Here is a 25,956-nt window from a genome sequence, read left to right on the forward strand (position 1 = left end):
TTATTCTTATAGTACCTCACCTCATTCGTCAGTTTGCCCACTGCGCCACAGAGAGGATTTTGCATTCGCATCTGGTGCCACACGGAGACACGCTCCTCGTCCATATAGACATACCGCCCTGAAGGTACGACAGGCTGGAATACTGCATGTATATTCCTTTACTTCTACTGTGACAATGTGCTAGTTACATAGCTGCACAGCTTAGTTCCAGTGAATTTCCTACTTGTAATGACAATGCCAGACATAGCCTCCTTGTGCCAGTAACTGTTAATACATCCACAAGAAAATGTGGGAGCTTGTTGTTTCGACAGTCTGGCTCTTGCAAACAGACTATATCAACACTCAGCTCGTCAATTAACTTTCGTATTTCAGTCATAGCCGGTTTATTTAGCACAGCATTTATCTGTACTATCTTAACCATTTTATGTGTTCCGAGTGTGAACGAAGCACCTCGGAGAGGGGAAGGCTGAGTTAAAGAAATCGTGTCCATATGCTTTTGCAAAATCCACGTAGAAATGCCCAATGTCAAATGGTTCATATCTTCTCGTGAACGTCTCCCGAAGGAGGTTACATAGCGGTTTATACTTTGTTGGCAGATTATTTACTCTCAAATGAATCCTGGCTAATGCCCTGGATGTAGGTTACGCAATAGCTGTCCCTTTAGGATGCCAGCTCTGATAATACGTCTAAGAGCAACCTGTAGTGCACTGGGATCTGCCAAGCAACTTAACTGGACAGTAGTTTCTGAGATATAAATTTTTACTGTGTCTAACTGAATATCATTTTTAGCAGTGCTTTAAATGCTAGAATTTTTTTGTATTTGATAGAAAAACCTGATTTTCGCTGCAATTCACTGTCTTTCAACTCTTATACTCTTCGGTATTCTCACAGTCACCACACTCCATTTCTTGTGGAAATAGCGGAGGACCTGCAGATAACGCCGAAGCTGCGTGGGTGTCTGCTACTACTGCAGGTGTGGTTTCGATGTCATCACAATCATCACCTTCGTTATCGTACCCTTTGGCAGGAGCTTCATGCAGATATATCATCAGCTAGGACGACTGGTAAGTCGGGAAGCCTCCAGTTGCAGGCATTGTTGCACCAGGAACCCCCACAACTTGGATTGATTCTAGTTTTCCCTACATGATCTCTCTGTGGGGAAGAAAGCCAGATCTAGTAACGCGAGTTAAGTATTGATTTTTTCCCAAGTTTCTCAGCCAAGGTCAGTCCAACAGAGAACCTGACATGAGCATGAGCTGCTAACAAAGAGATTGTACCATATACTTATATAAAATTAAATGTTTAAATATTGTTTCGGAACTGGGTCAGTTTATGTAAGACTGTGGAAAGGTTAAATATTTTGAATTTTTTGTAAAATTCTAAGAGGCCCATAATATTAAAGCTAGAAAATTACTCTTTTGGAATTATATGAAATTTATCGTAATAACACGCGGCAGAAGTTTTCAGGAAGCTACGTGTTTCACTTTTTGAATTATTCCATTATTTTCGAAATATTAGAAGCACGTAATATTAAGTTACAGAGTTCTGGTTCTGGAATTGGTTTCAGTTTATCATAAAAACATATGGTAGAAGCTTCCATGAAGATACCTAATCTACTTTTTGAATTATTAAGAAAAAACCATGTTTCTTAACAAAAATTTTTACAACGAGTTAGATTAAGTAACTTTTGTTGTTAAGCTACAAAGCCAATATGACAGTACTATATTTATTATATGTAATAATGAATGTGTACCAAGTTTCAAGATAATAATATAAGTTTTGAAAAGTACTGAATTAAAACAGAGAGAGTTCAGAGGCCGCTATCTACAGTTCGTTCCGTTTGGAAAATTCTAGAGTTCAAATTTTAGACTGGCGGGCTAAAGATGTTATAGAACTAAAATAAAGTGCAGAGATGCTTACAGAAAAATTAGGATCGTTGTTAGTATTCAACTACCAACGATATAAATAATTTTGTTCCTAACTGGTTCAAATGGCTCTAAGCGCTATGGGACTTAACATCTGCGGTCATCAGTCCCCTAGACGTAGAACTGCTTGTACTTAACTAACCTGAGGACATCACACACATCCATGCCCGAGGCAGGATTCGAACCTGCGACCGTAGCAGCAGTGCGGCTCCGGACTGAAGCTCCTAAAGCCGCTCGGCCACAGCGGTCGGCAATAATTTTGTTGTCATAAAGGGTGCTGACTGGGCGCTGTTGCCTGAGCTGGAAGCAGTTTTGGAGCAAGTGCTCCATTCGCCGTCCGAGCATGTATAAATGACGAAAGAGTTAGTCGATCGTTGTCAGTTATAAGGGAATGTGCTAAACTCTGCTGTGGATCTGTTTCGCGTCCGTGTGAGTCTCGCATGGCGTTAATAATTGCTGACATATCGCGTATAACTTGTGAAACTGCGTAAAAGTGAACTTACTTGGATTATGAATGTATCTGCACAACCCGTGTTTAGTTCTAGTGTTCCGTTGTGTGTGCCGCCCGCTTATTGCAAGTGTCCGTAAGTAGTCTCCGCTTTTAAGGTGAGCAATTAACTTTTCGTAAATGGAAACAAAGAATACAAGTCGTCTCTGAACTGTTTCGAGTGCTGAGTACAATAGCAAACATTAATTATTTGAAGAACTGATTTCTTGTGGAACTGAACATTCAGGTGGAGGAGGAAATTATGGTTTAACGTCCCGTCGACAACGAGGTCATTAGAGATGGAGCACAAGCTAGGATGAGGGAAGGATGGTGAAGGAAAGCGACCGTGCCCTTTCGAAGGAACCATCCCGGCACCTGCGGCAAGCGAATTAGGGAAATCACGGAAAACCTAAATCAGGACCGCTGGATGCGGTTTTGAACCGTCGTCCTCTCGAATGCAAGTCCAGTGTGCTAACCACTTCGCTAACCCGCTCGGAGTGAACATTGATCATAATGTACTATTTTGTTAAACGACAATAGGCTTTTGTTTATCGTTGTGTAAGGGCAGTTGTAAACAAAACACCAGAGTCGACACAGTGAAAAGGATTTTGGGGACAGGTTGGAAAAGAGACAGGACGAACTTGGCGGCGAAGTGAAAATTTGAAACATGGAAGTGAGTTGATGAGAGATTTTGTGAGCGTGACCTGTCCATGTTGACGCATATAAATCGTCCGCTGGGAGTGTTGTCGGAGATAACGACGCTCAAGAGACACTTACCGGAATTTTTACAATGGGATCTTTTAGACAGCCAGACAAATGACACTGACGAGTTTTTAGATTTTACTGAGAAACTTGAACAGACGTTGAAATTCAATCAGCTAACAGGAGTACCAGAATGGGCATTATAATAATCACCAAAATAGTTATCACCATAATAATAATTTTCACAGGGGAAATGGAAACGGGAACTGTCATAACGAAAGTCAAAATTGGGAACGAAGATCTGAAGTGCAGGACCCTAGGTGCAGGATCCTCACGAAATGCAACTCAAAATACGAGGTCGGGAAATTAGAGATAACCACATCTCAGGTCCGAAGATGGCGAAATAAACTGGCGTTGAAAAGGACATGTTATTTTAAAAGTTCTGTCGGTGTCGAAAATTTGGCAAGAAGCTGCAAATTTCGGAGATTATAATAAGTAAGAATAAAATGGGAAATAATTTTGAGCAGCGCAACCGTAAAGAGGGCCCAAGAAAGGTTGTAAAATGTGTAGATAAATTTGTAACGCGTATATGAAGCTGAAAAATTTATTTAGCGAAAGGGAAGTGAATGATGGAATGCATGTTTGTTGAAAGAGTCTGTGATCAAGAGAGAGGTGGAGTCGGAATGTATGACGAATGATAATGAGGCACTAGTCAGTAGTAATTATTATAATAATGTAGGTGAAAGTAATGGAGATGATTTTGCATCAGAGAAATTGGGTGAAGCTATCTACTAGATTCATTGTTTTAGACTGATTCATAAACAGGTTGTTTTGTGTTAAATATTTATTTGCATTTTCAATAGTCAGGAGAGCTTCCTTCTCAAGCTCCTCCTTTGTGTCAGCTGTGCAAATGATTGTTGTGTCATCAGTATACATTATAAGTTTCTGATTTATATAGCTAGGGAAGCCATTTACGTAGAGTATAAATAGTATTGGCCCAAGCACAGACCCTTGCGGCACACCGTGTTTAACTGTTTGTAATTCTGATATGTAGTTTGTTATATTTCCCCCACTAGTATGTCTGATTTCTGTGCATTGTTTCCTATTTGTAATGTATGATTTAAGTATATCATAGCATTTTCCTCTAATTCCATACTGATATAATTTCATCATTAATTTTGAGTGGTTCACACAATCAAATGCCTTAGATAGGTCAATAAAAATCCCACAAGTCTTTTGTTGCCTGTCAAGTAAATTAAGAATGTGCTCAATTATATCTGTTGATGCTGTTTTTGTTGACTTCCCTTCTCTGAAACCATGTTGTGATGAATGCAGTATACTGCACTTACAATTCTATTCTTTATTATCATTTCATAGATTTTAGCAAATGTTGAGATCAATGATATTGGCCTGTAATTTCCTAATTCATCCCTGTTCCCTTTCTTAAATATTGGCTTCACTTTACTTACTTTCAGTGAATCGGGAAATATACCTTCTTCTATCGCAGCATTCAGCAAGTGTGTCAATGGTTTTAATATACATTCTCTGCATTCCTTTATGAGATGTGATGTGACACCATCCAAGTCAGAAGAATGTTTAATTTTAAGTTGTTTTATTAGGTTTGACACTTCTGCATCTGTTGTAGGTATGAAAACCATAGTATGATTTGTATGTGGGGGGTTTAACAATTTACTTACTGCATTTGTTTTATTTTGACTTATTAATTCGTCTGCTACAGTAATATAATATCTGTTAAAAGTATTGGCTACTTCTAGAGGGTTTGCGTTGCTTTTCCCACTCATCAGTGGGCAGATGTCCTCTGCCCGATTTGTTACTTTTCCTCTCTCTCCATTAATGAACGACCATAAACCTTTTGAGTAGTTCTTTCCCTTATCTATAGACATCCTGATGAATGATGCTTTAGTTTTTCTGATAAAACTACAGTACTCTTTCTTTTTTATTTTATACAGTGTTGTTGCAGGCTTCATTATTTTTTTTTTTTTGGAGAGGTCATAATACACTCTCAGATTATTTCTGGCATGGATTACTTCTCCAGTCACCCAGCTTTTCTTTTTTTGTTGCTGTTTGACAAGCCTTTTACTAACAGGACATGTAACATCATAATAATAATTGAATAAAGAATAAAACTGGTTCCATTTGGTGTTTGCATCTTTAGCTGCAGATATTGTTTCCCAGTTTTCTGCCTCTAACATCTTTTTTAGCAGATTTATGTTATGTGGGTAGTTCTGTCTTCTCATCTCCCATATCTTCTGCACTGAATCACTAGTGTTTATATTTATGTCTATCATGATTGCAAAATGGTCTGCTAATGTGGAGTTTATTACCTGTGTGTCACAATAGCATGTAGGAATATTTGTTATTACATGATCAATAATAGTTTCACTATGCTTTGTTACTCTGGTTGGTTTATCTATTTTTATTTTTAGATTGTATATGCACAATAAGTCCAGTAGGGTCTTAGTATTGTCTGTATTTTTACTCGTGTCTATGTTCAGATCTCCTATAATGATCAAATAAGCATATGTTTTTGAGAGGTGTTGGATTATATCTTCCAGCTGTTCAAAGAAGGTTTTAATTATACCATTTGGTGATCGATACAAACCTAATACACAACATAAATTCCCAGCAATTTTAGTTTCCAGTGCTGTAGCTTCAAAGCTCAATTCTATTGCATATTTTGTTATATTTATGGCTTTAGTTGATTTATAGTTAGAAAAAATGGCAACCCCACCACCTTTATAGGAAGTTCTGCAAAAACTGGCTACTTTCACATAATTCTTCAAGTTGTACATTCCTATGTGATTTTCTTTTAGCCCATGTTCTGTAACTACTAGAATGTTTGGCCTATACTCCTGTAATATTACCTCTAGTTCCTCTGTTTTATTGTTTATGTATTGAACATTTTGGTGAAGTATTCTAACAGTTGGCTTTAAATGTAATAGTTCCCCTTCCTGTAATATACTAAGCACTTCACTTGCTCCCTTTGCTTCTGGTACTATGCAGTGATTTTTTTCAGTTTGTGTCATTAAATCTGGATCGTATCTTTGTCCGGTGTTTATATTCCTCTCACTATTGTCACACTGGTATTTAAGATGGACAGCTTTACTTACATCTTTTTCCATGTTCTCTTTCTGCTTACTCGGTACCATAAAAAATCCTCACTTAGTGTAGCAGGTCTCCTAGTTCTCAGGCATCTGTCTTGATTGGAAGCTGCTTCTGCTGTTGATCTCCCAGGCCTCAGGCACCTCTTCTGTGTGGTTGCTGTTGCAGGTGGCTCCTGTGCTCCCTGACTTGGTGACTGCCCTTCTTTGTTAGCTGCTGCGGCTAATGACCTTTGTATGTTTTCCTCACATGCATTTTCATTGCCTTGAGGTAGTATTATGGGGTCTTCTGTTCTGGATGCTGTTGCTGATGACGACAGCTCTGCTGATGATTGTGGTGATTCTGCTGCTATTGGTTTATCTGACACTGCTGCTGAGAATATCTGAGCCTTTGCTGCTGCTATTGGTGTTTGTTGTAGCTCTACTGCAGATAATGATGGTTCCACTGTTACAGACAACTCTTGTTTTGGCGGAATTGGGATTGGAGACACTTCCATTACAGATGACTCATTAATGAATTTAAGTATTTCGGCACTAATAATCTTTTTCCCTTTTACGTTCATGTGGAGACCATGTCTTGTGAAGTGCTCTCTTTGAACACTGTTTATCTCTACGAAAGTCGTATTCTGGAAACCTCTACATATTTTCTCAAATAGCCTGTTTGCTGTAACAATCTCGATGTTTACGCACGAGTTTTCCATCAGATCGTGCCTCCTGGGGATACTAACAATGTAGAAATGCACTCGAGGCATCCTTTTGATTGTTTCCTTTAGGATTCTCGTTGCACGCCAAGTTTCATTACAGTAAACATCATTTGCGCCTCCTATTATGATGCAGCTGTTACCGGTTGTTAATATGTTGTCACTGTTTTTCAGAATTTCGCGTAATGGCGCGCCTGGTTTGATGATGCCTGTTACATTAAGGTCTGGGTGATTTCTTCTCATAATTTCCGTAACTCCTCTCCCATGACTATCTGCAAAAATATATGTCTGTTGCTTGTATTCTTGCTTATGCATAACGTGGTTGTTTACTTTTTTTTCCTTACGAATATTTACCTTGTGTTTTTCTCCGTTTAATCCACTTGTATATTTTTGTGTGGATAGTTTGTTCATATTTTTATCCATAGATGCACTATTAACACTTTCTTTTCTTGCGTTTAATTCACTTGTGTCTTTTTGAGTGATCAGTTCGTTCATATTTCTAGTTACAGTCGTACTGTTTACACTTTGTACATTTGGTTGTGCATACCTACGAATTTTATGGCTAGCATTAATGAGATCTTGTTGCCTTGACGATTCAGACAGTTCCCGTACGGTTAGTACCAAATTTTCCATTGTTTTTATATATTTTTTTATAATGTCAAGTTCTTTTTGAAGTTCGTCATGCACGCTGTCTTCTATTCCCGCGTAGCACTTTTCACTCGCGATCTCGCGGCCGTTACACTCTGTCACATTTACACTGTATTTGAAAATCTTCTTGAGCATAACAGCGTGAATGGCACCATTTATGTTTAAACACGCATATTCTAACTCCATTTAGCACTGTTTCGTCACAAACAATACACTTGATTGAAATTAAGTCCTCAAAAACTGCAGAGCGGTTTAAAGTTACGTGTACACTTGCCGCCAATGGTTCTTGATGAAAGCATGAATTATGAGTAGATGCGAAAGGATGAATATGAAAGTAATTTGTTAGGTGGCATATCAAAATGTAAAGAGTTGGAGAGATCTGAGACGAGAGAAAATGTTGCGGAGACAGAGGTAGTTCCATATACGGCCGACTTAAAAGGTACTGTGAATTCTGATGTGGTACGATGCAGTAATGGCAATTTGAGTGGTGTATCCTAGGAGATTGATGGCGTTATTGGTGGTGATTTCTATAATGTATTGATGGATGTTTTAAGTTACTAATCGTACGAGTTACTGGCGGAAGTTAATGGAGTTAACAGTGATAAAGTCTGCAGTGATTCGGTGGAAACAAGTGACGGTTTGTGTACAGGAGACAAAGTTTTAAGTTGTTTGGTTAAGCGCGAGAATGTTGCAGCTATTGATGTGATAACTTTAGAGGGAGGGAAGAGTATATTTGAGGCTTACAAGGATGACGAAGTGATGGATTCTGAGGGTGATTTAAAGACTAGAGATGATTCAGAGGGTGATTCTGAGACTATAGAAGTGGATAAGGGGAAAGTATTTGCTTAGGAGATGACGTTAGTACTGAATGATATGGCAAGGAAGAAAGTGACTACTCTATAAATGATTGTAAATAGTACAGGAAAATTTTGAAGTCGTTACTATCTGTCTGGTGAGCGCAGGAGAAATATAAACCAGCAAGAGGTCTTGAAGGCAAAGGAAGTGTTTGATGAATTGTTTGATCATGGTAATGCAATTCAAGGTTTGTCTGATGTTGTAATGTATACAGTACATAAGGAGGAGAGTGGAAGGGATATTGAAAATATGCTTTTGAGGGCGCAGTGTTTAGCGAAGGAAGAAATATATTAAAAATTGAGGTGGGTAATGAAAAAATAAGTGCACTTTTAGATTCTGGTAGTAATGTATCGGCAGTATGAGAGCAATTTGTAAATACAAACAAGAATGAGAACTTTGTAATTTTTCTGGTCAACAGCGGTAAGATAAAGGCAGCAGTTGGTGGGCTAAGTAAACCCATAAAACATGAAATGCATTTGCAGTTTAAGTGTAGTGATTACTATTTTAGTATGAGATATATTATAGAGAATGGTTTAGTTAAAGATTCTCTACTGTGTACAAATTACCTGGGTAAATATAAAACTTCTTTGAACTGTGTTGAGAAATAACTTGAATTCGAACTAAAGTGCAATATAAGGAAAGTAAAATCCAAAAATCTGTTAACTGGAGACCAATGACTTGCTCATACAGTAATTACTGAAGGTTGGGACAATTTTAATTCTATGTATGACCAAATAAAAGAAACTACTGAAACAGTTGAAGATATTTCGAACACAGAAAGGGAGGAATTGTGTAATTTATTGAGTCAGTGCGATGATATTTTCTTACACATGCATGGTAGGGCGATGGATTTGAGCATTCAGTTAGGTTGAGGCCACATGAGCCTATCAGAATAAAACCATATGCGATTACTATTGCTGATCGGGAGGCAGTGCAGGCTATGTTAAAGCAGATCGTAGAATAAATATTGTGGAACAAAGTAGGAGTGATTACCGTAATCTGATTGCAATTGTTAAAAAGAAGGTTGACTAAGATAGAATTGTTTTAGACACTCGAAAATTGAATAAGCTTATAGTGAGAGAACTAGATCAGCCAGACAACATGGAAGACCTCTTACAGAATTTTCACATTCTAAAACTGATGTCGAGAGTCAATTTGACTTGTGGCTTTTGACAGTTTTCGCTGGCTGAAGGGAGTAGGCAATACTGCTTTCCCATTTAAACAATGAAGTTGTCAATTCAGAGTGGTACCATTCAGATTAACAACATCTGTTGCGATTTCCTGGAGAGTGTTCAGTTACCTACTAGGAGATCGATTAATGAGCAAACTTGTTGACTTTGTGGACGATATTTTGACTGCCACGGAATCTTGGCACGAACATTGCGTGTTTTTGGGGGAAAGTACTCTTGGTCTGGACCAGAAAACAACTAAAATCATACCGAGGGTTATGCGGTTTTTGAACGAAAATTTCTGGGTGATAGGGTGATGAATACTCCAAACCTATAGGAACTATTAAGGAACAACTCGACAAGGATATACAGCGATGTGAGAGGGATTTCTTAGCAATAAAGAACAAATTGTGCAGTAGTAAAACGTTATACTACTCTGACATGTCACTGCCGTTCTGTCTAGCTACAGACAGTTTCGATTATGGCATCACATGTGAGGTGTTCCAGGAAAAGTTGGTAGGAGAAGAGATAGAACACAGAAGTGTAGCTCTTGCGAGCTGTATGTAAAATAAACAAAAGAAGGGCTATAGCATTTCTGATAAAGAATTATTCGCATTTTTGTATGGGTTCAAAAAGTTATGGTTGTCTCTGGAGGATAAGGAGGTAACCGTGCTATCCGATCATAAAGCTCTTAGTTTACTGCGGGAAAGTAGGTTGCTAAATGATCGTCTTATGTACTGGGAAATGTTTTTGCAGCAATTGAACTATATCATAAGATACATAAAAGGAACTAAAAGTTGCATAGCTGACACACTGCCATGGCTACCTGTTGGGGAAAGAGGGCAATGATGAGGAAGAAGTAAGTGAAGAGTTCAGATACTTATGCATGGAAGGAGTAGAAGGAGAAAGAGAGATTCATACTGTCTACAAGACCAGGCGATAAGCACAAAATGATGACCCCGAAATGAAAAATTTTGGCAGCAAGGGTTATGACAGGACACTCCACTACTATAAAATTCATAAGTGTGCTTTATTTCGTAGGGACGACCAGAAAACAAAGCTATGGAGACTGTGATTTCCAGAAAAGAATGTTGAGTACCTGACAGACCATCTCCGTTTACGTTTTGTGCATTACAGATCACAAAAAGTGTGTAGAAATCATGGAGGAATATGTGCACATAAACAACCCAGCTGGATGTGTGCGCACTCAGTTGGTCACTTGCGACAAATGTGAGTGGGTGAAACATTGCACTAACTCGCATCAGGGGAAAATGCAAAATATCATCCCTAGCAAAGTTTGCGAGTTGCTGGCAGCAGACTCGTTGATGTGCTTCACAAGGAAAGAACAATCCATCTTTAAGCTGAATTGTGCATATCACAGTCACAATACTAGAAGGAAACATGATATCCACTATGAACAGCCAAATCTAAGTATGGTGCAGAAAGGAGTCCATTTCAGTGGCTATAAGATTTTTAGTGCCCTCCCTTCAAGAATTAAGTGTTTGGTAGATGATGATCTCTTGTTTAAAAAAACCTTAAGGCAGTTCCTATTGCAAGGATCATTTTATACAATAGAAGAGATCCTGAACTACGGTTTTTAACATTTCTTGTATTGTAAATTGCAAATGTGTGCCCAAATTTGTATTTGTAATACCGAATATTTTTATTGTAAACATATATTTTGCAATATTTATTTCTCTGTAACACTTATTATTTTGTAATCTTTATCTGTCTCTAAAATGTATTTTTTGTAGTGGGACCTAAGTTAATGTTGTTTGTTTTGTAATCTCTATCTATCTCTAAAATGTATTTTTTGTAGTGGGACCTAAGTTACTGTTTACTGTTTTTGTTTTGTTTTATGTATTACCATAAATTCTGGCCAAAAGCTTGTATAATTGACACGTTCCATATCCTGTGATAGTGTCACAACATGGATCACCGGAACAAGAGGTAAATAAATAAATAAAATAAAAAAGACAGTTTTGAGCCACTCCCATCTTGATGTACTTTTAAAGTTAATCAAACTGTATCCGATACGAAAACCAAATAGCAAAATTCTGATTGCTAAACTCTAAAAGCATTTCTTTACTAAAGTAATACAACTAGAGAGGCTGTTGTCTGACAACAGTAGAAATAAAATGGGGCTGCAAGCACTTGCTCGAGTGGTGCCCCCATTTTATTTATACAGCCAATGGAAATCCAAATCAGTTTCAAGTACACCACTTTTATTTCGCCAAAAATAAAAAATAACTGAATTTCATGAACAAAACCAAATAAAAAATAAATTTTTACAATATCACAATAAATAAAAAATCAGAAAATCAAAACTCATAACAGAATGTGAAAATGATTGTAACTCAGTTATTCATAAATTTATAACTTAGAAAAACATACAAATGAAAAACATTCAATTTTTTGAGATTAAATTTTAAAAATATAAACACGTTTTTCATTTTTGTTCCATCCAATCATTTTTTATAGATGGGGAGTTTAAAAGCCTAAAAATAAAAGAATTAAAACCCAGAACAAAAGAATTAAAAACGAAAGAATATTCTAAACTTAATAAATCTAACCTTATTGAAAAAAATGTCAGTTACAATAATAATATTTTGATAATTTTTAATAATCGTCTTATATATGAAAATATATATCAAAATTTAAAATTAAAAAAAACTATATGATTCATATCAAACAGATGAAACATAGAATTTCTGTTGTTTATTGTATTAAAGAAATAAACATTTGAAGATGAAGGTGAATGGATTGTTACTTGCTTTTCCTGAAAATTTTCTAAGAGCATTTAGAGACATAGTAAACTAGATTTATATTTCACAATTTTCAAACATTATCTGAAAATGTTATTATTCAATTTAAAGATAACATAGATACATTTAACATTTTATTATATTAATAATATTATTAGAAAATTTTATTAAAGGTATAAAGACAAAGAAAACCGGCTTTTTATTTGGAATTATCAAAAATTACCAGAAAATTTTATGAGAGAATTTAAAGATTATGTAGACTGGAGAAATACATATATATATATATATATATATATATATATATATATATATATATATATATATATATATATATAATCAGGATCACATTTAACAATAGGTACTCTGCTTTCAATATTTTCAAAACAATTTTTACTTTGTTTGGTGCTTTATCTGTGTATTCACATTTTTAACAAGTTTTTAAATTCTTTTGCTAAATAATGTTTGGTAACAGCAGCATAACATTAATTCGATCACTCTACTCAACTAATCTTCCATTTTTAAAAGAATTGTAAGTCCTAGTTGCATGAAAAATTTTACCTAATTCCTTCTCAAATTGTTCAATTTACTTTCTTCTTTTTGAATCCATTGCATTTAAATTTTTTCTAATTTATGTTTGATAATTTTTTATTAGTTTTTTATTCTTCTTCTAATTCATGGTTGTTAAGTTTTGTACTAATTGTTGATTCTATTTCTCATTAATTTGTAAGGATACAACATATTTTTTCCAAATTATATTTGTGAATTTTTGAGTCTAAGTTTTATTGTAATTTTTCATACTTTGTTTTTTTATCCAAAGGTGTCCATTTACGAAATTTAAAATTGCATTAAACTTAGTGGTAGCTAAAGCACTGTTATCACTATGTCTATAATTATCTAGTAATAATTTTAACAGAACTAACCAAAATAACCACAAATGAAATCATTATAATATAAATCATTTTTCTCAAATAACTAATTAATTGGTTTAGTATATTTCCACAAAATGAATCAATAACAGTTTTCATCTTATTTGATTTATAATAACAAATACAATAAGTACCACCTTTCTCAGTAATATTTAAATTAACTATACTACATTCAAATTTTTTGGATTCATTACATAACTCATCAGTGAAAAAACACCTCTATAACGTCTTATTTTTAATTTCTTAGCAAGATTTTCTATATTAAAATTTATTAAGATTTATTATTCCTTTTAATTTTTGAGATTTTTTGTTCATTTTTTAACGCAGCACCAACTGAAGCTTTCCTTTTCATTACTAAATTATGCCGTTTTCGTTCTTCAAATTCTTTACTTTTAATTTGTTATCTGTTATTGTTTTTGCTACTGTACTGGCTATGAACTGACAAAGGCTAAATATGGATTTGTAGCCAATAGTGATAATAAAAATCTACCTTAATATTTTGTTAACCCAGAACCTCTTCTGTTTACAAGATCATCAATAATTTTTTTTCCCAATTCGAATACTCAACATTATAAGTAAATATCCAACAATTTTTCTATCTCGTTTTCTCGATTATGTATCAGTTAAAAATTATCAACGCTACATTATTGCACATTATTTAGTTTAATTTTAATTGCTTTAAGTTTTATTTTAACACTAGGCAGCAAATTGTAATCAGTTGTAAAATTACTCAGTTATTTTGACTAAAATATAAAATTTATATTTAAAAATTTATAATAACAGTAGCAAAAGATATGTAGCTCTTAGAATGTAGCAATCTCAGTCTCACCACAGGTCACTGTATCTGTCAGAGGCAGATACAGACAACTACACATGAAAATGGGGAGGTAGCATTCAAAAATTACTCTCCGATGAAATAGAATTCATCAACAGTCTAACAAAAGCATTACAATAAGAAAGGAAATAAAATAGAAACAAAACTGAAAGAAGACCCAAATTAATGAAAACTCAAAGCAAAAGTAGGTTATGCTAATGAGAGTTTTCTGGTAGTTTTCCCCAGTTGTAAGGCAAATATTGGCATAAGAAATCCAACAGAAATGGAACAATAATGCATGAGAGAAGAGTTTTAAACGATTCTGTAAAAAAATATTTCACATCCTATGCAACAAATGTTGCTTTTCACCATTCTCAGATTGTCTGAATTTCCTACTTGACCCATTAATCTTGTGATGTACTTATTGATGTACTCGGCTTCAAGCATCTCAAAGTCTCACGTCTTGATGTCCATTGGTAATATATCATAAAATGATATTATATCACACAGTAGATGAATTTTAAAAGTGTCTCCTCCCACCTTATTCACACTGTAAAGTTACTGATGACCAGTTCCAGTTCTATAGATCACAGTTTAAACAGATAAAGAGATGTGCATCTCTTCCTTCATCAGCATATCCAGAAGAGGACTAATTCAGTCATTAGTCAGAGACACAGTATTGGTTGAACTGCACAGTGGGATAATGTGCAGTGACAGAAATATGGAAGTAAGAATGTCCACAAAATAAACTGCAGTACAATAACCAAGATTAATTAACAGTCAGTGAGATTAATTACAGAATTCAATAATTAGTGTTTGTGGAACATTAGCATCTTAATGTTTCATTTTACTACTGAACACATGATTTTATAATGCCAAGATGTTATAAGATTTCTGACTCTTCACATACTCAGTTGTTACACATATCCGGTAGTACATCTGGGGCTTTCATTTTAACCCACATAGTTACTGCATGTACAAATTCTGATGACAGACTTCCTTCTACATGGATGTTTCTTGCTCACTTGTCTGACCAAGCCTCTTGCATATCGACATATGTAAGTTAAATCATTGCTTGACAATCACAGACTCTCAGTTTAACCGGCACAGAGATGTGAGCATCATGCTAGCTGGATGTGGACTGCTGATTTTGGAGGAGGGATGGCTATTTAAAGAGAACAGTCAAATATGATAAAATTTCTGAAACTAAGTGATGTTTTGAAAACCAACCAGGTTAGATTTGGGTATTTTGTATGGAATATAAGACTTCATTATTTTCTGATTTATGAAAAATGTTGAAGGTTAGTAAATCACAAAGTGTACAGAACCTTATTATGCTGCTGTTGTCTGAATCCCCTACTTACAAGTATGGCATCCATCTTAAAATTAATCTTTTATAATGATAAATTATTCAAATTCTTAATTAGCGAGAGGCAAAGGCTGATCGACAAAAAGTAAACTGTTAAAGTTCACAATGAGACAAAACAGACATCTGAAATTATGAGTGTCTGAAATGTCAGTTCCATTTACCTCTTAAATTAATTAGTTCCAAGTTTTTAAAAATATAATCCAGGAAAGAGATGAAAGACTGTTTCTGTCTGAATGGTATCAGTATTTCCTCTACTGCCCATTAGCTCAAAATGCATTCCCCCTTAGAGAACTTCTGTGAAGCCTGGAAGGTAGGAGATGAGTTATTGGCAGAACTAAAGCTGTCATGATGAGTCATGATTCGCACTTGGGTAGCTCAGTCAGTAGAGCACTTGACTGTGACAAGCAAAGCTCCCAAGTTCAAGTCTCAGTCTGTCACACAGTTTTAATCTGTCAGAAGGTTAATATCAGTGCACACTTTGCTGCAGAGTAAAAAATTCATACTGTGTTAATTAATTCACATCTCCAACATATGCACAGTTTGTCAGATTATAATTTGGATAATGTCTGCTGAGCATAGTTTGGAGAGTGCACTGCTGCGCATGGTCAGTTTATATTCAAACTTAAACTAGTGCTTCTCAAAAAACTTTGCTATTTTGAGGATGGTCAATGCTTTCACCATTTTCCAGTGTAATTTTTGAAGAAAGCATTTTGTTATTGTTTTAATGTTCATATTTGTTTCATGTTTCAGGTATTTCGGCATGGTCCACGTACTCCAGCCGATACATATCCGAAGGATCCTTATGTAAACCATGACTTTGCTCCTGTAGGCTGGGGGCAACTAACTAATGTAAGTTCCCTACAGTATAACAACTTTCATTCACAAATTAAACTATTTGTGATTATTTAGTCCTCTGCATGCATAACTTGTCCTGACACTCAGAGAGCAACTACATGCCAAACAGAAAAGCTTACCATTTTTAGTTATGTACCTAGCACAATAATTAAAGACAGTAGCTGCATCCTTAAGCATAATGTAGCAAAGATCACTTGAGAAAGATAACTGTTTGCTGGGTCACACTTATCTTTAAAAAATGGCAGGGGAACTGACAGAACAATTGTCGTATGTCGTTCAGCTATGCTTGTAGCTGAATTATAGAACATATGGGTTGAAATATAGTGACCTAACTAAAACAAAATGAGCTTATCTGTGGAAATCAGCATTGATTATAAAATCATTGCTCATGTGAAACCCAACTTACAATCTTCACAAAAGATATCCCAGGCACCAGGGATAGAGGAAACCAGACTGAGTCAAAAAACTTCTGATTTGGAGTCACACCAGTGCATTCTGAGGAAATTACTTCATAATGTACAGCTAACCAGGTTTGTTATTGCATTGAAAATGTCTTGCAAAGATTGAGATAGAAAATTCTAAGAACTAGTTGTAGACCAGAAATTACATTCCATAGCATCTGTAAAGATAACATTAAACTAATAACAGATTACGTGATAGCATATCAGCAATCATTCTTTGTGTACTCCAACAGGAGTGAAAAAGGAAGAAGATATATGTGCCATGCTGTATCTGTATTCCAACTATGAAGGAGGTAGTATGCACAAAGAAGTTCAGATGTTACAATTATTTTTGTTGGTTTCTTGTCTCTGCCATCACTGATTGGGAACCAGCTCATGCAGTTTACTTCAATCATTATCAGTGAATGATGGAGCATCTATGACATATGGTTGATAATGAAAGTTAGCCAAAATTTCAGTCCCAAACAAAAGCATTTGTTGAGAGCCATAAGCAGAAATAATCATATTCAAAATTTTAAACATTTTAATGCATTGATTTATTTAAGGTGGAGAGGTTAAGGACCACCAGGCTCTCTCTTATATCTAACCAGGCATTAACATATTTAACATTACATGTTATACAACATTTCAAAATTGAATTAGTTTAGATAAAAACTGATTTATGTTCTTTCATGGCAAGTACAATAATAAACACAAATTATGAGGAGTTAGGTTCCAATTTTGAGTGCTTGCAGCAATGGGATGAGAGAATGGAGTACAAGGGGGCAAGAAAGAGGAATGTGATAACACACTTAATGAAATTAAGGGAAAAGAAACTGGCTTGATTCATAGAAAATGAAAAGGAGAAAGAAGCATAACAGGGAGAAGATAGTAGCACTGCTTTCACTATTTGATTGAGGGAAAATTGGTCATATATGTTAATTTTTAGGGAAACATTGTGAGAGTGAAGGAAGGAAGTGCTCCAGATTCTTAAAAGTATCAAGGCAACTGAATGTGTGCAGAGTGGAGGGTAGATTGATCCAAAGTCAGACAGCAGCAATAGTAAAGGAGTTTGTGAATGTTTTTGTTTTACAAACCAGCACAGCTAAGATACTAAATAAGTGAGACCCTGTGTTTAGATTATGATGAGATGACAGGTATTTAAGCTCTAACACAAGGTACTGAGGTGTTTGTGCATTGAGGAACTGATGAAGTAGACATAACGTATAGTAGTCGCGCAACTTGTCTGACTGCAACCATCCTAACTAGACATATGAAGCACTGAGATGGTCAAATATACAAATGATGATGATGTAATGAACACAAACATTGATGTTTAGTTCCAACCATCTAGTATTTCCCAGTTTTTGTCTTCAAGGTAACACTGAAGACAGACCATCATTCATCTGGATGATCATGGTACTGATGTATAACATGTGAACAGTGTATTCATTGTATGTTCTCAGAACTATACTGTTTGTAAAAGAAAATATGGAGCATAGTGTAACCAATAATGAAATCCAAAATTATAATACAAGAAAAGGAGAGGATTACCACATAAAATTTAGTAATAAAAGAGCAACAGATCATAGTCCATTTTCTGCTGGAAGACATTTTTATAACAGATTGCCAAATAATATAAAATTGTTAAAAGGAAACATAGTTAAGACAAAATTAAAGCAATTGTTCATTGATAAATGTTTGTACTCCATCAAGGATTTTTAATGTTATTGTGTATAATTTATCTTTACTTCTAAACTTTTTTAATGTTCTTGTGTTTGTGAACAGACTATGGTATGTCCATGACTGGTAAGTTATTATGGACAAATAAACCACTTATTTATTTTATTTTATTTTATTCCCACAGACAGCAGAGTCCTGTTTGTTTTTCAAGTAGTTTCCAAACTACTTCAGCGCACTATCTAAAACTTTTAACTGTTTCATTTTTCTGAGCAGTATATCAAAGCTGACAACATTAAAACTTTCCTGAAGTCTATAAGGTCAAGAGTTACCTTAATCATGCAGTATTTGAGTTACTGTGTTCACGAAAGCAGGACTGACATTTGTCACATAAACTGAAATTCAATCAGTGTTCAGAAATTTTATCAAGGCTTTGTGTACAGCAGGTAATATGCTGATTGGACAGTAATCACAAGGCGATTGTGGGGTTTGGATCTTAGAAACAGGTTGGGTTATGCTTCTTTCCTGTGCAGTGGAATATGTTCCATTCACAAAAGAAGGATTAAATATGTCTGTTCAGACAGGTATTGGAAACATTTGTGACCAAAATTATGCTTGCATCTTTATTGCTTATCACTTACACAGTAAAAGATAACTTCTGTCACACACTGTTGTGACTCAGGGCATAGAGATGTAGAATAAGTACATTAATTATAACACTGGGAAAGTAAGAGATACATCAGACTGTGTATCACCGAGCAAACTCTGAGTAGGTACGACTTGTGTGCGACACAGCTTCAAAGAAACTTGTTAAAGGCACCCTTTAGTACTGTTCATCTACGAGGGATTATTATTATATTTATTGATAAACTGGCTAACGGCCTTCGCAGTGGTAACCTTGGATGGGTGAGTGTCCTGTATGCTGAATGCTGTTGGCAACTGAGGTGCACTCAGCCCTCATGAGGCAAACTGAGAAGCTACTTGACTGAGGAGTAGCGGTTCTGGTCACGAAAACTGACTATGGACAGGAGAGCTGTGTGCTGACCACATGCCTCTCCATATCTGCATCCAGTGATGCTCCTGGGCTGAGAAGATGACACGGTGGCTGGTCAGTACCGTTGGGTCTTCCAAGGCCTGTTCAGACATATTTTAGTTTTTGTTGAAAAACTGGAAGTGTTTAAAGAAGATGTTTGCAACACATGATGGGTATCATTTGGCTAGCAATTGAAAGTTAGAGAGATGCCTCACAAATTCCACTGTAAGGCACTACAAGAATGTTATTACACACGTGAAGGTTACAGTAAACGTTCATACATGACTGATACAAGATCTCAGCTCAACATATGAAACAAATATGATAGCACCACAGAATAAGAGAACAGCATACAGTAGCAATCTATGGCAATTGTTTCTCCTGCGCAACATATAAAGATAGAAAGATAGAGAATATACAGGTAGACAAACATCAGTGTTTATGGTATCTTCTGCTTGACCACCATGTGCTAGCTTGCACCATGCAGTACAGCTTCAATTGGAGGCAAAAAGAAACTATGCTGATGATGATGTCCCATACTCCTTGATAGAGTGTAGGGGATGATGCGGGAGAGCTGCACTGCTGTACTAGGCAAGGTTCTAGTGGAGGTAGTTTGCCATCGAATGATTGTCTCATAATCATGGGAGGTACAAATGATGTAGCAAAGAATCAAGCAAATGACACTATCAGATACATGAAAGTGGCACTCACTAAGTTGATTAACACTAAAGTAATTATCATTAATTTTCCACAGAGACATGATCTAATGGAACAATCTATAGTGAACCTGGTAGCACACAAGACAAATGATAGGCTTAAAACAATATGTAATAAATTTCACAGTGTGTCCCTGGTAAATGTCAGAAATCTAGAAAGAGATCTGCACACAACTCACGGTATGCACATGAATGAAAGAGGCAAAAAGATTGTCAGCAAATTAAAAGTGGTGTAAATAAGTGCATTGCCAGGAATGGTGCAACACATCAAATCAGAATCTGCAGGCAAGCCTGGGAAACTTGCAAAGCCTGCTGGACAGTTTGGGAGGCGTAAATCATCCTGTATAGTTCAGCAGGATAGTATAGTTCACCAGAATTTCTTAAAAACAAGCACAATGATCTGGATATTATTACATGTCTTGATAAACCTGATATTTTAGTAATTACTGAGCATTGGTATACTTAAGACCTAATTAGCATTAGTCGACCACTCTCCATGAAATTTTGTTCTGGTTTTAGTAGGAAAAACAAGAGTGGGGGTAGCGTAGCAAACTTCACTGTTAAAGCAAGTAATTTCAGTGTTGTTGACTAAGTGCGTACTGCATAGAAGGAAACACAGAATTTACTGCAATAAATCTAAAATGGAGTAGAGAAAATATAGGAATTATCGGTGTGTATAAGCCACTTGGGGCATGTATGGATACATTTTTCAAAAATCTATCTGACTTGCTGGTATATATAGACAGTACATTTTCTGGGTTAAATGGCCATACAAATACTATAATAAAGGAGATATAAATATAGACTTATTAACCACTTACGCCATCTCCAAAAAGCTACACCTCCTACTCCACTTATCCATGAGCCAAGTAGAGAAATTGGCAACAGCAAAACATAACTGGGTAACATAATAACAAACATGACCCATCTTTCCTACTGTTCATCTGTTCCAAAACTAGCCATCACTAATCTCCATGCAGTACAGCTTCAATTGGAGGCAAAAAGAAACTATGCTGATGATGATGTCCCATACTCCTTGATAGAGCGTAGGGGATGATGCGGGAGAGCTGCACTGCTGTACTAGGCAAGGTTCTAGTGGAGGTAGTTTGCCATTGCCTTCCTCCAACCATAATGGGGATGAATGATGATGATGAAGATGACACAACAACACTCAGTCATCTCAAGGCAGGTGAAAATCTCTGACCCCACCGGGAATCAAACCCGGGACTCCGTGCTCGGGAAGCAAGAACGCTACTGCGAGACCACAAGCTGTGGGCAAAGAAACTATACGTAAGCAAAAGAATTATGTACGAGGGCCATTTTTTTTCAACCTCCGATCACTTAGTGTAGAAGCTATGCAAGCGGCAGAAAGTGGACATGCACTATAGGCTACTGCGCAACTCCACCATTGACAACCTCAAGGCATCAGTCCGTGTAGCACTACAGCCACGTGAACATGGCTGCCATCATTCTTGCTCCTGCCAAGTGTGAATTACGAAGTGTAATTCAGTTTCTGCAAAAAAAAAAAAAAAAAAAAAAAAAAAAAAAAAAAAAAAAAAAAAAAAAAAAAAAAAAAAGGTGCCAGCTTTGAATTTCCTTGGCCGTTATCATGAACTTTTTGAAATCAATTGTTACTGGAGATGAAACGTGGATCCAATATGATACACTGGAAACAAAATGACAATCACAACAATGGATGCATCCAAATTCACCAGACAAACCAAAAAAATTCAAACAAACATTCAACAAAAAGGTTATGGCTACTGTGTTTCGGAACCAAAAAGGTGTGTTGCTTGTAGAGTTTATGCAGCCTGGAACCACTATCAATGTAGCTGCTCATTGTGAAACTTTACAACATTTGCGGAGAGCCATTCAAAACAAATAAAGAGGAATGCTGACTTCAAGAATTGTGTTGATCCATGACAACGCTCGTCCACACACTGCTGGCACAACCCAATGGCTCCTTGAACAATTTCAATCGGACATTTTCGATCATCTGCCATACAGTCCTGACATGGCACCCAGTGACTTTCACCTTTTTCCTGAACCGAAGACGTAGCTAGGAGGGTAGCACTTTCAAACCAATGAAGGTCTTCAAAATGTCAACGCTCATTTGACATCATTGGCGGCAACATTTTCTGAAGAGGGCATTGTAAAGCTTGTCCACAGGTACTATAAATTTCTCAATCTTTTTGGTGATTATGTCGAAAAGTAACCCTAACGATACAAAACTTTTGGAAGTAAAATAATTGTTTTCTATGAACGTGTCTTTTATTTATAGCCTATTGGAAGTTGGGGGAAAAAAAAAAACAGCCCTCATATAATGATACTTCTGCTACTGTTTTAATGCCACATGCCAGTTGTAGCCACAAAAGTTAAACAAACTAAAAATATAAACAAAAGTATCTGCATAAATAATGATGTAATTGAAGCAAGGGAAGAATTAAAATTATTCCAAGTGTAATGTCAAATAACGGACAAAATCTCAAGCTAAGGGAATCCTTCGAAATTTATCAAGAATACCATGAAGATTTAGTAATACAGACCAGAAGCATCTCTGATGCAAACAAGCTTCAGGCTGATATGAAACTTCCTGGCAGATTAAAACTGTGTGCCCGACCGAGACTCGAACTCGGGACCTTTGCCTTTCACAGGCAAGTGCTCTATCAACTGAGCTACCAAAGGACGACTCACGCCCGGTGCTCACAGCTTTACTTCTGCCAGTATCTCGTCTCCTACCTTCCAAACTTTACAAAAGCTCTCCTGTGAACCTTGCAGAACTAGTCTCAGTCGGCCACACAGTTTTAATCTGCCAGGAAGTTTCATATCAGCGCACACTCCACTGCAGAGTGAAAATCTCATTCTGGAAACATCCCCCAGGCTGTGGCTAAGCCATGTCTCCACAGTATCCTTTCTTTCAGGAGTGCTAGTTCTGCAAGGTTCACAGGAGAGCTTCTGTAAAGTTTGGAAGGTAGGAGACGAGATACTGGCAGAAGTAAAGCTTTGAACACCGGGCGTGAGTCGTGCTTCGGTAGCTCAGTTGGTAGAGCGCTTGCCCGTGAAAGGCAAAGGTCCCGAGTTCGTGTCTCGATCAGGCACACAGTTTTAATTTGCCAGGAAGTTTCATATCAGCGCACACTCCGCTGCAGAGTGAAAATCTCATTCAAGCTTCAGGCTTTCCACACAATGTTACTACTGGTGTCTGGGGAGTGATAAACTGTTTTAGAACAGGCCGAGACAAATTCTGCATGGACTTTATAATTGGACACAGTGGGATGGTAGTGAAAGATCAACTTAAAATTGCTAATATATTCAATGAATATTTTTCTACAGTAGGGGAAGTTATCAATGGCAAACATAATAACCTGCAGTACAATTTTAAAGGCAATCCATCTGAGCATAGCATATATCTATCCCCCACAAATTGCAAATAAATACTGAACAACATTAGCTCTCTAAAATCTTCTAGTTCCACGGGCCATGATGGCTTCAGTATTAATGCAATAAAAGTGGGTAGACAAAATGTCTCTGTACCTTTGTCTGTAGCATTAAATAATGCAATAGAATCAGGCACCATTCCAGGCAGACTAAAAATAGCTCAGGTAACACCAATCTTTAAAAAAAGTGACAAACTCAAGATCCAGAACTACAGACCACTCTCAATACTTCCTGTATTTTCCAAAATAGTTGAAAAAGTCGTATATAACAGAAATATAAACTTTCTCCAGGTGCACAACCTAACGTTTGAAAATCAAAATGGATTCTTAAAATGTAAATCAATTAGCACAGCAGCTGCTCAGTTAATTAAAGAGAGAAGTGTCATCAAGAGCAAGTGAATCACACTATCCTACTAGATAAGCTATGGAACACTGGCATCAGAGACACTGCTCTGACCTAGTAAAATCTTACATGAATAACCAAAAACGGTTTTTACTGCTTAAAACTGAAAGTGGTGCTCACAAATCCAGAATCATTACTATAAAATATGGACTGCCTCGTGGCTCAGTATTGGCTTCTCTTCTGTTTTTGATTTATGTAGATGACATAGGATATTGCACTCACAGTTCCAAAATAGTTCTGTATGTAGATGATACATCAATTGTGTGTAAAAAGAAATCATTTAATGAACTAGAGATCTACTGTAATGTAACAAGTGAAATTGTTCAGTATTTAAATAAAAGCCACTTAAATGTAAGCAGCAGTAAAACATGTCTCATGGAGTTTAACAATAGTAGTTTTAATGATGACATTAAACTATACATAGGCAATGAATTAGTAAAAGAAGAGTTTGGTGTAAAATACCTCAGTTTAATAATTCAAAGCAATCTAAATTATTGGGACACACATGTTGACACTCTAGCAGTTAAGTTTTAGTACTTGCAATTACTATGATTACCAAGTCCTGCAAAGACACAGATGTCCTAAAGACTGCATTCCATGTGCTCTATTTTTCTCTCACCTGAATTACGGAATAGAAATTTGGGGAGCAACAAACACAGCAAATCTAAACATCCTACTTCTACTTCAAAAATCTGTGGAGCAAAATATAAGGAATCATGCTGCGGCTTGTTTCCAAAAACTGGTGTGCTAACCATAATGAACATGTACATTTCAAATAGCTATATTACTTGTTAAAAGACTGCAGTCCAACATTTGTTCTGATTTGCATCAGTACAATACCAGAAATAAAAAAAAAATTTTCACCAGCAGCCACACACCAATACTCTATGAAAAGGGTACACATCATGCAGGTTTAAAGTTAGCCAATGCACTGCCCAGTAAATTTATGACCCTATCCACAATGAAGCTTAAATTTCAACTAAGGATATTCCTTTTACAAAATCCCTTTTACACATTAGAAGAATACCATGCTTACATGCAGAATAAGAATTGCTTTAAAAATATGTAAATTGTGTTAAGCAGACCATTTTCTTTGAAATTCAATCACATTGTTAATTGATGACATGCTCAGATGGATGTACTATTGTTGTTATAACTTCAAGTTGAACAAATATATTTCAAGGAAGACGCAATACATGAAAGTCACAGATCAAGTAAACAGAGTAAGACGTGTGTACACGGTTAAATCATAACTAAGTCCAAGTCTAGCGGCCGCTGGCTGGCTGGCCACTTAGGTGGTGCTGCTGCTGCATGGCTGGCAGACAGCGCCGCATGTAGAGGAAGTGCGTAACTGCACGGCGGCACTTTGAAAGATCGGCGAGTCACAGTACTTTTCCCACCTTTGAATTTTTTGCACAGGTCTTGATGGAGGTGACCTGTAGATTGCTAACATCCATAGGTGTTGTTTGACTGGCCATAAAGTCTCAAGGAGGAGGCTTCCCGTATGGATGGAAGTGTCCCCAATGATAATGGGTCGAGATGACAGGAGACGTGGGGGTCGAATCTGCTTGGGTCCCATGCACCAATCTGCCCGTTGTGGCAAGTCCGGTTGTTATAACAGGAGACATGGGCGATGAGTCCGCGTCCGTAGGAGAAGGAGGCGAGTAGAGTTGCTCCGACAGATGATGGTCATCTGGTTCCTGCATGGGCACGACTCCTGGGGGCGTCGGTTCTTGTGCTGGCACCGATATGATGGTGAGAGGACTGCGTTGTGAGTAATGAGAGATTCCAGTATCCCGAGTGTCAGGTAGAGCCGAAGGTGGTGTAGCGGCATGCGGAACAGGCATTGCCGGCACACGAGGCCGAAGCTGGTCTGAATGACACACTGTAACACCCGTGTCCGTCTGGA

The 25,956-nt window shown here is 36.6% G+C and overlaps 1 protein-coding gene across 1 annotated transcript in view; it reads left to right on the plus strand.

Annotated features, from left to right (window-relative positions):
- LOC124721604 (venom acid phosphatase Acph-1-like) overlaps positions 1 to 25,956 on the plus strand; it is a 237,041-nt gene that overhangs the window by 113,327 nt on the left and 97,758 nt on the right. Inside the window, exon 2 of the mRNA XM_047246655.1 lies at positions 16,234 to 16,332. Within this exon, the coding sequence (XP_047102611.1) occupies positions 16,234 to 16,332 (99 nt within the window). The remainder of the gene's footprint in view (positions 1 to 16,233; positions 16,333 to 25,956) is intronic.

This window comes from Schistocerca piceifrons, chromosome X (assembly GCF_021461385.2).
Source record: "Schistocerca piceifrons isolate TAMUIC-IGC-003096 chromosome X, iqSchPice1.1, whole genome shotgun sequence".
Classification (NCBI taxonomy): Eukaryota; Metazoa; Arthropoda; class Insecta; order Orthoptera; family Acrididae; genus Schistocerca; species Schistocerca piceifrons.